The sequence below is a fragment of the Protopterus annectens genome, chromosome 7.part1, assembly GCF_019279795.1.
Source record: "Protopterus annectens isolate FY-2018-M chromosome 7.part1, PAN1.0, whole genome shotgun sequence".
Lineage (NCBI taxonomy): Eukaryota > Metazoa > Chordata > Ceratodontiformes > Protopteridae > Protopterus > Protopterus annectens.
Genome location: NC_056740.1, coordinates 498,029,365 through 498,044,036, shown reverse-complemented (window position 1 = coordinate 498,044,036; position 14,672 = coordinate 498,029,365). Strand labels below are relative to the sequence as shown.

The following is a 14,672-nucleotide window of genomic DNA, read 5'->3' as shown; positions in this document are numbered from 1 at the left end:
CATGTTTTATACCCCTGATGACCTGACGTCATGGAAGAAGCGACAGCATCTGACACAAAAATTCGAAGACTCTGGTATTCAGGCTGGCTGATGGCTACTTGCAGGCAAATAACCCAAATGTGATGACTGCAGCAGTGAAACACGAAGAACATCTTCAATATGAAGAATCCAAAGGCGGTGTAGAACAAAAAAACAACAACATTTTCTGATGAAGTTCTAATCATGTTATTAAAAGAACGAAAGTGCTAAAAACACATTTTGTGTCCAAAGCCTTGCCTGGTTGAGCTTAAGTAGACCTTTTTTTGGTTTAATAACTTCAGTGTGGATGCACATTAGTGGAATTCTGGACAGTTTTATATCTAACGCTAGTTAACCTTCAAGTATACATTATTTATTTATGTTATGTATTTTGATTAGTCCCATTAGGCATAGCCTACTCAAAGTTGAAATGTAAAGTCATCTTCTACTGACTAGGGGAATTTAGCCATGACACTTGGATAATTCTCCTACTTTTTGACAGGGGCACCAATAAGTGCTTCCTATGCAACAGTGAGGCATTTCAAGGAGAAGAGGCAGAAGGCACTAGAGCCACATTACAACAAAAAATGGAATGTATTATAAACTTGATACTGTCAACATACAGGATGATAAGACTGTGCTAAGCAAAGGAGGAATGGTAGAAGAAACTTTGCAGAAATTGATTTCAATACCTGACACATTGCCACCGTTTCTAAATGAATGCGCGCTGAAGTGATGGCAATGATATAAAAAGAGAACTGTTTGGGGAACAAAGAGTCAGAAATGCAGAAGAAAACATTGCTACACGTGCCTAGAGGACAAAAAAAAAAGGCAGAGTAATGCCAGATGTCCTGCATGGCATTCAGGAAGTGAAAACATATGAGTTGTAGAATGCCACACTTCCTAGCAGCTACACATATACTTACATTCCAGAGTATTTTCTATAGCATCAAGTTAAAAAAGTATAAACCAAACACATATAAGTATCTTGTGAACAGTAAAAGGGTACAAAGAGTAATGATATCAGCAAAAAAAAAAACTTTACAGTGCTTATAGTTAGTACATTCAGAATCCATTATAGCACATTAAAGCTCTTGGCATTAATACTGTAATACAGACAATATTGTAGTATATCACAATGCACATAAACCCAAAATTATGTTGTCAGAAGATTTTTGTTCAGACAGATTTTAACTTTGATACAACAGCAAGAAGTTATTTTCTGAGTGTTTGTTGAGAAATTGACAGAAATATGAAACATTGTGCATATTTGTAAAATTAACATATGAATAACACATAATATCTCTCATGATGCACAACTTACAAATATCAATGACAACTTTCATCTAGGATATCACCTGATGCCATGCAATAGTTTTAAGTAACTTTGTTTTGGAAACATTAATGTCTTCTGTATAGTTACTTTAGATTGTCAGTGGCAATATATTTTCTGTGTTTCGCTGTCACATTTCACACCATTCTCTTCAATAACACATAGCTCCCAGGTTTGAAAATATGACTCTAAATATGAAAATGTAAATACCAGGTGACAAACATTAATGCCACCTTGCAGGACAACCTACATTAACAATCTTATTTACTTTTGTCACTTACACCTTACCCTTTCTTATGTTGCCAGTTATTAATCAGTAAGACATTAAATTAAGAAAGACAGACACCAAATATTATTAGGATACCACAAGGATCATTGGAATTTAGGCAGAAGAATACAAAAAGGTCCTATACATTTGAATTAGTTAATAAGGAAAGAAAACCAATAGTACACCCTTCTTATTCAGCTGCGATTATAAGGAGAAGAGAAGCAGTCTTTTTGCTATAATTAACAGAATGATTTTTTTTCCATAAACAGTTTCTTTTCAGAATGCTATGAGGAACAAGTTCTGAAATTCCAATCTTTTCCTCATATTTTCTAACACCTGATGCCATTTGTCTGACCTCTTCTGCTTTCTAAAACAATACCTACCCTTGCATCATGAGAAACGTCATGACAGGGTTCGGTAAAGTCTCCATTACTGCTGGTAAGACTGGATAAGAATGTACCATTCTCAGACTAAGGTGGGTGATTATAGCTATGTTCTGTAGCTGCCAGAGTAAAACTTATTTGGGCGTGTCAGGTGTCACTTGTTCAGGGCAGTAGTGCACAGTTGCATAAATATTTGCCACATGTTCAAGAAAAGAAAAGTGAGAAATTTTATTTTATTGTTTTAAATCAGAGCTGTGGGAAGAGTATGGTACCATCTAACTGCTTCTGTGCACGCATCAAGGTTATTCCTCGGAACATGCAAACTTAGAAAACAATGTTTTTGTGGGGACAGCGGTTGTAAGCCCCTCGCACACCCACAACCAGTGCTAATTACATTTACTGCTCTGAAATCACATAATCTCATCACCAAAAGCAAATGAGATTCAGGAGGGGCAAAAATCCCTGTAGGTAGCAGCGCTGATATATATATATATATATATATATATATATATATATATATACATACATACATACAAATCTAATTGCAAAACTGCAATACAGGACTGCAACAATGTCAGGTTACAAAACTGACAATTGACAAAAGGGAAGAAAAAACAAACAAAAACAATCTTAGAAAATAAGGTAATAAAAGCAAAAAAAAGACTAATTAAGGAACATTTTGCACCATTAAAAATCAGCAAAAACAAACTACTGTTATTTGTAGACTAACTTATGAATGCTACCAGCAATGACATTTACATAGTTAATGCGGCCTGATTTTGTCTTGAAGAATTTTGTGCAGATTATTTTGTAGTAATTTCATATTTTGTTATTGGGCATGGTCACATGTATTTTAAAAGGAAATGAGAATGTCTGCGGTTTCCTTGGCTATGAAATGTTTTTATAGTGTGAGAAAAATTTATCACAGTTATGTTGTCACCTTCTGTGTGGACAAAACATTCTTTTTTCACGTGTCCTACTCGGTCACTCACTAGTTACTAACCTGTGTAATTCTCAGTATTGTTACTTACAGTATATACATGATGACCCCGATTGCCCAGCAGTCCACTGGCCGACCATATCTCTGGCGTCCAACAACCTCAGGAGCTGCAAACAAACAAAAGACAGAGTTACAGTAATACTAAAATATAGTAGCAAAACTAAAATTTTTAAATTTGTTTTTTATCTCCAGATTTGTGTTTTTTTTTGTGATTACTAATGAAAAAGGTCTGGTATTTAAATATGTATTGTGCAACTAAAAATGCTAAAATGGTATAGAGAGCTTCATCAGGGAGTAGTGAGAGTTAAGATGGCAGTGGAAACTAATTCCCGTTAAAGAATAAAACAACTTGTAAAGGAAATATAATTAAAACAACTGGGCAAGATGTGTTACAAAACAGGTTTGCAATAGACAGGCAGCAGGATGCCCACACTTTGAGAATATTCTATTTTACTCATTGTTAGATATTATGAATATAAAGCTGAAATTAATTCTGTTGTAAATATACTGAAAGAAAAAGTTTGCTTGAATGTATGTATAGAGTTTACAATGTGCATTCATACTATATGTATAACAGACAGGCTTCTCTTCACAGCATCAGAAAATGCCTAACAAAGCAATACTGGAAAACAAGCATTACATGATTTTCTCATGTTTGTAGAACAAATATCTATTAACAGACATCCTTTTTTATAAATTCAGCAATACGTGATGTTTTTCCAGTAGGAACAGCTTATACAGATGTTTCCTTTCAGAATGGCATCCTCACATCAGCAAGAGTGCTTAAATCACAAAAGGACAATAGAAAAGTCTAAAAACAGACATTATGTGACTTCCCACATAAGGCCAGAAAAACATACCAAGAGGAAATGTGTGCGTGACTAGCTCTGTATATAGCTATTGTAGTAATTCAGTTATGTGAGAGAAGGACAAAGAGAGGTATTTTGTAGAAGTCATCATTCATATCTGTAATGAAGGAAAACTTTGTAAATATATGCTACAAATCTGACAGACTACGTGTGGTTTGTTATAAAATAAGTTATCTGTAACTGTGCTTATAGCTGCAAAATATATTTCTTTATCAGTGTGCAATTTGAAAGGCTTGGTGCTTTAAACAGACTACGAATGGAGTCATGCAGTGCTATGTGTCTCTGATTCAGCAGTAAACAGCACAGCAAGACTGTGTGTCTTAAGAAGACTTCAAATCCCACAGCAAGCAAGCAAGAAGCAGTAAGCAGAGCAGCTCTATATAATTTTTCACTCATATTGGTTGTAACATCAGCATTTTCACTTACCCAGCATGCTACCCTGAACTATCCATGCAGTTGTCCGGTATTTTTGTCTGCTGTGAAGATAACTTATGTGTACTGAGTCTAAATTAATAACAATCTTTAGTGAGAGAATTAGTACTTATGACTGATGTCCAAGCTTAAAAATCATGCTAGAAACTTTTGATAGGGAATTCTGCTCTAGAACTGAATTCCATAAAAGCAGCTTCAACAAAATTCAACAAAACTGTCTTTCGAAAAGGGGACTTGCCTCATCCGATATTTATAACTTCTTGCCATTTTCATGTTTGTGGCTATGTCTTTACTCCTCTACCCTTTGATTTTATATACTATAAGTCTGAGTTGCTGGATCATTAAGAAAAGGGCATTTATCTTTCATATTAGGTGAATATTTCACAGAGAAGTGGACTTTGCAATACTTATACGTAACGATGCAGTGATGGAAATTATGATATTTCATGATCTTTCTATGTATACCAGGAGATATTGTATGTGTACTGTAGACTAGGGCACACACACACACACACACACACACACACACACACACACACACACACACACACACATGCACGCATGCACAGAAACACACACACACACATGCACACACACACACACACACACACACACACACACACACACACACACACACACACACGCACAGCTCCCCTTAAATCTACATCTACATCCACACTCACCCACACACGTACACACATGCACAGCAAAAAAGTACTGAATATGCTAAATATTCCATATGACAAGCTCTTCACACTTTAAAATAAAAAAAGAGTAATGTCCATAATGCAAGCAGCACTATGGATTGGCTTCACATTGGCAATTTCTCTTGCTTTCAGGGTCTCCATGACAGAAACAAAAAGCTGTGAGTCTTGGATCTGAGGGAAAGAGTCACTGGCAGACAGTTAGGTACGCTTCCTGTAATTGTGACTTACTGACTACAGTACAGCATCATTTAACAAAAAAAAATACATGCTAAAAGAAAACAGACCATCAGTATGAGAGTATCAAGTAGTAATTTTCAAGCTTGAGAGTACCTGCGAATAAAAAGGAGTACGGAAAAGTGGTTGAGAAAAAATACATTTGCATAAAGTACTGACCATAACAGCAGATTGTTGAATAATTGGATGGATAGTACAGGATGTTATAATAATAATTCTTAGCTATTGTCAAAAGGTAACAAACATTTGTCCTTTTCTTGAATGTTGTACAACTTTTGGGGTTTGTATATTTGGAGATAAAAGGATGTTGGGGTGCAGGGAGCTTGTTTTTTCTGCCCAAACATGGTCATTTTACTTTTATCCTGTATGTAACTGCAGATGACAAAGGTGTGACAAAACATATAATTCCTTCCCTGTATATGATTGCAAAACAGGGTAGTACAGACATGTTCCCTTTTTTGCACTGTTTTGCAATTCCAGAATTAATATATTTAGAGATTTCCTCCTTCAAACACACAGTTTTGCATTTGTAACATTTCCAGCTGTTGGGACTCACTGAGTTATTTATGACAATTTGAGCCCACACCAGCTGTGTATTTGATATTCTGATATAAACGTTATGTATCTGTGTGTATGTGTGTGCATTTATGGGATCAACTTAAATTCACTAAAACTCCCAAAAGTCAATGTAGCAAATATTGACAAGTAAAAATTGACATTTACAATGCCCCTGCACCCCACATGTCTGGGGTTGGGGTGGGGGCTGCTCCTCCCTCACTACTGCTAATTATATATAGGTTCAGAGGAGGTTACTAGGCTATTGGCTCCAGGGCCTCTATAAGTCTAGCAATGTTTTACTCTTGTTCCCTTCTTGACCAAGTTGCATGTTCTATATTTGCAGTGCGAGTCGATAATCAGCACCGACTACCCTTATCCAAGAGGGATATACGTGACACACCTGGGGTAAATTTATGGCTTCCCATCCAGTTGTTTACGTTATGCTTAAATAAGGTCATTGAGGAGCTCTGTTATACTTGAAATGGGAGTTTGCTCCAGAGGAGTAGCAATCTCTGGGAGACATATCTGTCTCTCCACCATGTCCTGTTAATGTCACAGGCTAGGTTAAGATCTCTAGAGCAACTGACTCTTGTACCATTTGACTTGTGGATGTGCAGCATTTCCATTAGGCAGGGTCCAAGTCTGTTCTGTAGGCCAGGTACAAGTTGCCTCTCAGCAGCCTATAAGGTACAGAGAACAGCGACAGGGCCTTCAGTCTGTCCATGTAGGTCATGTGTTGAAGGCCCTGAATTTTCTTGGTGAGAAACTACTGAGGTCTCTCCAGCTGCTGCAGGTGTCTGGTGAGGTACATACAAAAGGGAGCATTGTACCCTATTAGTGGTCTGATGAGGGATGAGTACAGGGGAGTTATAACATCCTTAGTTTTGGATGCAATGCCCTTACATATAAGATGTGCAATGTAGAAGGCCTTCCTTACCAAAGTGGACACATGGTGATCAAAGTTAAGGTTGTAATCAACCTGTGATCCCAAATCTCTCACCAAAGGGTTTGAGCTAAAAGGGGTACTGTTAATATTGTAATTTGCAGGGATTTGCCCATTGCTGAAAGGTATGATAACACATTTTTTGTGTTTAGTTTAATTCCATGGCTTTGGCACCAATCATTTGTCTGTGTTAGCCCGTTTTGTACTATGTCCACATCGTTGGGGTACTCAATGATTGCACCCAGTTTGCAGTCATTGGTGAGCTTGGTGAGCACAGGTAACTGGTCTGTTGGTAGAACTGGAATCCCCATCTTTGACTGTATGTATTCTGTTGATGTGCCATTTGGCTATCCATCTCATGACATATGGGTTAATTCCCAGTGAGTTTATCAATGATGCCTGAATACAGGATTGTGTCAAAAGCCTTGACTAAGTCAAGATAGGCTGTATGTACTATTTTGCCTTCATTCAGAGCTTTGGAGACATTCTTGAAAAAGTCTGCCAGGTTTAATAAACATGATCTACCCTCAACAAAGACAAAGTGAGTTGGGTCAAGAGTTTGAAGGTCATCAATGTCTTTGTTGATAAGGTCCATGATGATTTTCTCCATGGCTTTGCAGATAAGGCTGGTAAGGCATATGGGTCTATAGTTTCCAGGATCAGTTGTAGGACCCCTTTGTGCAAGAGAATTACTTTTGCTGTTTTCCACTCTGATGGGACAAAGCCAGTATTTAGACTGTAGTTAAAGAGAGTGCCAAGTCGTTCCACTAGGTCCTGTTTTAGACAATTTAATAGACAGCCAGGAGGTTATCCAGTTCCATGTTTCATGGAGAGTGTGTTTATGACCTGCTCTTTGGAGATACTAGGTAGAGGACTGGTAACAGTTATTCTTTAGAGTATGACTGGCAGGGATGGGGGGGTTGAAGTTTGTGCCAAATCTGTCTGCTAGCAGGTTGGCAATGTCCTCAGGGTCAGTATGAGTGGTACTGTCCACTAGTAGTTTGGCACAAATCTGGGCCTTCCCTTTTAGATTTCTGACATAGCTAAAGAATGCCTTGTGATTATCCTTAGCTAGGCATGCTAGTTTAGCTTCATAAGTAGCTTTAGCGAGCTTTACAAGATCTCTAATTTGTTTGTTTAAGCTGTAGAGGGTGTCCTTCCTCTGCTGAGCCTGTTCCCTCTTGTTCTTAGACGTTAGTTTCTTCCTCTTGTTCTATAAACTATTTATGCTTGATGCCCATCAGGGTGGCTTGTATTAATGAGGACCTTGTTTTGATGCATTCAGGTACAGCTGAGTCTATACATTTGTATAGGTGTTTATAGGGCATTTGTGTACATCTCTGTATAGCAGTCATTGTTGACAGTGGTAGCAGGGGGTTTGAAACTATTTCTGCCATAGCTTAGGAGGCTATAGTTTGCTTTGGAGAAATTTGTCATCCTTTTTGCTCTGGGGGAGGGGCAGGTATGATCTTCTGGGAAAGGGCATATTCACCAACACAGGGGATTGTCAAACTCTAGCAACTGTTGACCATCTGCTTTGTTGACTAAAGTGCATTGACAAAACAGATGTCAACATTTGGGAGTTGCACTTATTTTAAATGTTATTATATTGTTCTCTATAATGGTTCACGTGAAACCATCCTTTTCCATCTCCTCCCACAATAACACCCCCATCTCAGTGGAAAGCCCTCCCAAACTCCTAGGGGTCATTATTGATGATCAGCTAAAATTTGACCTGCATGTTCTAAGTAACATAAAGAAAACAATAAAAAACTAGGTCTCTTTTATAGAAACAAAAACTTTCTCTCTAGTACCGCTGAAATTGCTCTATCACATGCCTACATACTACCTACCCTTCTCTATGGCTCTCAAATACTCACCAATTTACAAACCTCATTTATTTCTAAACTAGAATCCACTTATAACAAAACAGCTAAATTTGCTGCTGAACTGCCATATTCCTCTCATCACTGCTTAGCACTCAAAAAACTGAAATGGTTAGAATTCCCCCATAACCTTCTCCTCCCTCAGCTCCACATAGTCCATTCCATTCTATAGTAGCCCACTTTCTGCCCCAGCATTGCATCCATTTTCTCCTCCTACACTCCAGCTAGAACACTCCGGCGCTCTGGCCAACATCATTTTATCCATTCACAAACTCAAGATTAACATAGGAAAAAACCTCTACAGCTGCTACCCAGCTGAAAACTGGAACAAACTACCACTTGAAATCCAAAACATCAGACCCAAACTTCAATTCAGAAAGGCAGTAAAAAAATCACTTAAGCAAAACTAAACTATGTCAATGCTATCTCCCCCCGACTGACCCACCTCTAAAGGCCACCCATTCACTCACCTTTCTCCGACTGCTGTGAAACCCCAACCTTCCTCCCATCTCTCTCCTGTTCAATTCTGCAAACCTTCTTACCTAAGTCTTTGCCCCTAATCTTACTCTTATAAAATCTTCTCAAACTCCTACCTCCCACTCTCAGCCAGATTAATCTGTACTGATGTATAGCTTTTAACAGAAGGGCTAAGCTTAGAAACTCACCTTTTACTACACAGTAACCACAATTTATTGCCATGTAAAATGTATCTGTTTGATTTCTTTATACTGTTGGGCTATACCGTAAGAAGTGCTGATATGTACAAACTAATCACCATTCATGTTAACCTGCTTTGTTATAACTACTTACATTTGTATGTACTGTATATATCAATGTATATATTGTATGTTTTTTATTAACTGTGGAGCTTTTCTCCTCGGGTCTCCACTGAAAAAGGGCTCTGTCCCACCTGGACCAACCTGGTCAGCAAATGTCAAATAAACAAATAAATAATAAATAAATATAGATAAATATCTATATCTATATATATATATATATATATATCTATATATATATATATATATAGCTACTTTCAAATCTCGAAATACTGAAATACTGAATTTCTGTATCTCAAGACCAAAATCAAGAACATTCATAATAACGAACGATTATAAAACCGAAAGTCAGAACAATGAAAGCTCAAAATATTGAAAAGGAAGAAGCAGAAATAAAGAACCAACCCTCTCCTGGCATAAAACACAATAAAAAACTAAATCAATACACTTCACATTGCTACAAGTTTAAGCAGGAGGGCAAGCCCCCCCCACCCCTTAAACTCCCCTGCTAACAACTCTGAGACTGCACTACAGTGAAGTAAACGGTAACAACTAACACACATGCATTAAGACAACTAGCTGTAACCCTTCCTCCCCGTTCACACACAACAAAAAGCTCTACTGACTAATACAGCAGATTACATATACTAAACCTTCCTACAATAAAGACAACTAATTTTTCTGCTTAACATTCTATATACTTACATACTTTACCAATGACTCCATATTCCAAACTTCATGTCCGCCATACTGTTTCCTTTCACAAACTAAAAACTTAAAGGGATAGTGCACAAATAACTAGTAAACTAAACTGTTTAACTGTCCACAACGGTTCAGCATTCTGACACTCGGGGTTTTCAACTTACAGTAAAGCCAACTTTCAACATTCTGGTTTTGGGATCGTGCAGCTCGAGATATTGGGCACTCAGGATTTGAAAATAGATCCATAGAAAGTGAGAGATATAATAGATATAAACATGCACACATACACGTGTGCGTGCGCACACACAAACACACACACACACACACACACACACACACACACACACACACACACACACACACAGACACACAAATATCTATATGGTTGCAGTTTACTCTGTTAGATGCTCCCTTTCTCAGCAGGGTGCACTGCTGACTCTTTCTAGGAGATGACCATTCAGTTATTGTAAGTGGCTGTATGTGTTAGTGCCAAAATGTGAGTAACAAAACTTTCAGCAATAGGGATGAGACCGTGTATATAAATGTTTATGTGTTAGATTTAGAGTAAGGGGTAGGTAAAAGAATATGTTTAGAGTGCCAGTGTGTGTGTGTGTGTGTGTGTGTGTGTGTGTGTGTGTGTGTGTGTGTGTGTGTGTGTGTGTGTGTGTGTGTGTGTGTGTGCGCGCGCGCGCATGTACATACATGTCCTGGTATGTGTGAATGCCTTGTGTAGTACTAATGTTAGGGAAATGGTTGTCCCTGTAGATTTCAATGTTTTGAGGTCCAGGGAGTGAGTTTGCTGGGGGAAAGGAAGTTTTGATGGGTATTTGTTAAGTTTTTGATAATCAGTAAGTTGTGTTTTCAAGAATAGGGCATAGGTTACATATGTTTGCATATTTTGTTTTTATTTACAAATGAAATTGATAAAGCCTTTTAATGCCTTGGACGAAACTTATATATTTTTTTAATTTGTTTAGAGTTCTGTCCTGCGTCTATTTAAAAGACATTTGGAACAGTCTTTTTCTTCCTGTTTCTTTGTCTGCTTGGTATTTGGGTCAGTCAGGGTGCTTTCTGGCTTAGAAAACCCACCTGTAATGAGCAGATGCTATTTACGTTGGTTTGGGATACAAAGGAGATTATTTAAACCTTTTAAGGCCTTAGAAGAAGATTGTGTATAACTTTCCTTTGTTTTGAATGCTTTCCTGTGTCTTTTAAAGACATTGGACACACTAACTTTGCTTTCTTCCTCTTCCTTTGATAACTAGAGTTTGGGACAATTAAGAATGCTTCCTTTCTTTGCAAACTTGCCCATGATAAGCAGATGAGAGCAGAGTGGTTGTGTCCACACTGAGAGTCAGTGCGAAGACACTTTGAAGACTCAAAGATGTCTGGATGATACAATGATACCAGCTATCTTGTACAAGGTACCGTAAGTTATTTTGGCCAAGAAGGTCAGGATTTATACTTTACTGTTAGTTCTTTTGTTTGTTTTCCTCTGTTACCATTGGCTACTTATTGTTGTTCATAATGTTTTAGCTAAATGCATTATATTTTTACAAGCCAGCATTACTATTTGATTTAACTTTATAGCAAAGCACAATTTTCATGTTTTATTTATTTTATTTATTTGGCATTTGTTTACCGGGAAAGTTTGACTGGGCATGAATCCCATTATCAGCGGAGGCCTGGGGAGAAAAACTCCAGCATACATAGTTCAATTAATAAACTACATAATATTATCACATGAAGTGCAGTAACAAATAGTAGAATTCACAATCAAGATAAATAAAGTCAGATCAGAAAATCATACAGTGAATATTAAACAAGAATCATATATTGAATACCTAATAAAGTACAATCAGTTGTGATAACCAATGGTAACGACATGAAGCATTTTAAATGTGGGCAAACGACTAAGAGAAAAGAAAGAGATTTTGCAGTTAGGGGGGGGGGGTTAGGAAATGGAGTTAAAGTTCTGAGGGATCGGAGAAGCTAATAAGAGCCAGGACTAAAGGAATGGGGGGAAAAGAGAAAGAGAAGGAAGAAGGAAGGAAGAATGAAATGAGGGGAAGAGAAGGAAGGAGTAACGGGTAATGTCAGCCTGGTGTAAGACATGTACAGCGCCAGGACTTAAGGAGAAATCTCTTTAGAGATTGAATAATAATATAATTAGTTTCTTTCTTATTGCAGCTTGTTGTTTATTTTTGTAGAAGGCAAATCTACTTTGTTTTTATTTTGTTTGCTTGTTGATTGTGTTAGCTGCTGAACTTCTTGTGCTTTATATTTTGATTCTGCTGGGTCGTAATTATGGATTACTTTAATGAATATGAGCTAAATGATTTACTACAGCACACATTTTTGATACCTTTACTTGCGGCTTACATGCAGTACTGACAATCACTGCACAAACTGTTTAAATTTGTTAGAACTCTTTACTGTTTAGAAGAAAAATGTAGACAACTCAAAAGTCTGTTCATGTAATAATAGGGCAGCCTTTTGTACAATTATAGAATTTGTTAAACCTTGGTTGGAAGATTTGTTGTCCGGTGCATAAAGTCCACTTACACTGCAGAACGATTGTCAAAGTAGCTATAAAGAACCCCCTTCTGAATAATGACCCTCAGTTAGAGGAATGTGGGGAAGGTACTTTAACACGACTACCTAGCATACATAATTTATACACACTGGACACAGGACCTGTTCTTATCAGCAATGTTAGGGAAGGTCAGTTTCCTCTAAGGAGTGAAGCTGAGAAAAAGACTGGGAATAACTTGAAAATGAATAAAAACGGGCTCAGGAAAAAAATATTAAATTCAGTGACCGCAATTCTTAGCATAAGAATACATTTGTAGAAGCGAACATCTGAGGTGGTAGATACTGACATCACAGGTTTATGTAATAATATTACAGAGTCTCATAAAAGGATACTTTGCAGAAAAAGGAAGAAAAATACAAACATACTGATAATCAAAAAAGAAGAAAAGTACATATAATAATGTAGGAATGATGAATGAACACAAAACTGCTGTTTTATCTGGACAGGGAGATGAGTCTAAAACTGAAAATATTCCATTGTCTCCTACATATCCCTCTAGAGACAGGATGTAGTAATTCTGAAAGGAAGTTATTAAGAATTAATGATAAGGAACTGGAATATCATTTAGAGGTTACTCAATCTAATAATATGGGCAGGGTAACAATGATGAATGATTTTCACTTGAATTACCAAGTAATGAACAGGAAAAGTTACTAAAACAGAGAAATTAAAGCAGAGGGGACTAGGGCTGTCAGTAACCATTCAAGACATCAGCAGTTACATGCAGTAGGCACAAACAAAGATATTTCAGACCTGCACTTGGACCATGAACAATTGAGTCAAAATAAAATTCTGCTTTTAGGGGATTGAGACCAAGACAAGTATCAATAAAACAATGTGATCTAGATAAAGAAAAAAATAGTGTCATCTTTATCTGTCTTCAACCGTAAGGATATGTCAGAATAATGGCCTAACTTATTAAATTAAAGGATACGCTACAGTCATGTCATTTTCTGCATGCTGGGGCCAATTTATATGAAATCCCATTAAATCATATAAAAATTCTACATTAAAATGTTGTAAATTCTGGGAAGAATGACTTATAAATTGTACTCAATTAAATTATCCCCTCTCTAAGACTGAGTGACTATGCCCTGTCTAAAGCTGATTTACTCAACACTAGGTTAAGACAGCTGTGTCTGATATATAATGTAGAAATATGAACACATTGAGAAGAATTAACTTGCCTCAGGTAAATGTATTCTACTGATGGCTTACACTTGAATTACTATGAGTCAGGATACCTGTGTGGAAAGATTAAGGATTCAGTATTTCCCTTTTTAGAAATTCCAAGTACAACAAATCAATTAATAATGGATTAAATAAATGTTTAAATTGTTACCTTTGTAATGCACAAAGTGTAAGAAGCAGACATAGTGTATTACGATTTATCTTACATCAAGAATATTATAAGACTGTAGAAGTAGCTGAAACCACGGGGTCATCTGAAATCTCTTTCCTGGGTACATTAAGTATGAATGCTTGAGGATACAGACCAATGGAGAGGGACTTTTCTTATTAATACACAGTTTAGTTCCATGCAGTTTATTCTCCGTAAATGACATAGGGGCACTAGTTGTTGACATTTTATTCTTAAAGGAAAGTATTAGATGTATACTAAGTTACCAAACCTGAAGTGTGGATTCTACAAAGTATCAAGTACACCTGGAACATAGAAGTCCTGCTCTATGAAAATAAAAATGCACAATACTAATTAACTGTAACTATTCTACTATAAATTGGGGTTTGTTTACTATAGGGTTGCTATAGGAACAGGAATATCTAAACATAATTAATTATCATGGCTTTATCCAGATGGTGGATGACTTCACAAGAGGATTTAAAATATTAAAACTGGTAGCATTGAATTCAGATAATGACTTCCTCTGTATAAATCAGATTACATGTCTATATCACTTAATGAAGTAGCCCCAAACTGCATTTATAACAGAAATAAAGCACTCAAT

General features: G+C 36.9%; 1 protein-coding gene across 1 annotated transcript in view; it reads right to left on the bottom strand.

Annotated features, from left to right (window-relative positions):
• The window catches only part of CAMKV (CaM kinase like vesicle associated), a 1,209,710-nt gene that overhangs the window by 172,222 nt on the left and 1,022,816 nt on the right, over positions 1 to 14,672 (bottom strand). Inside the window, exon 7 of the mRNA XM_044078939.1 lies at positions 3,034 to 3,109. Coding sequence (XP_043934874.1) covers positions 3,034 to 3,109 — 76 coding nt within the window. The remainder of the gene's footprint in view (positions 1 to 3,033; positions 3,110 to 14,672) is intronic.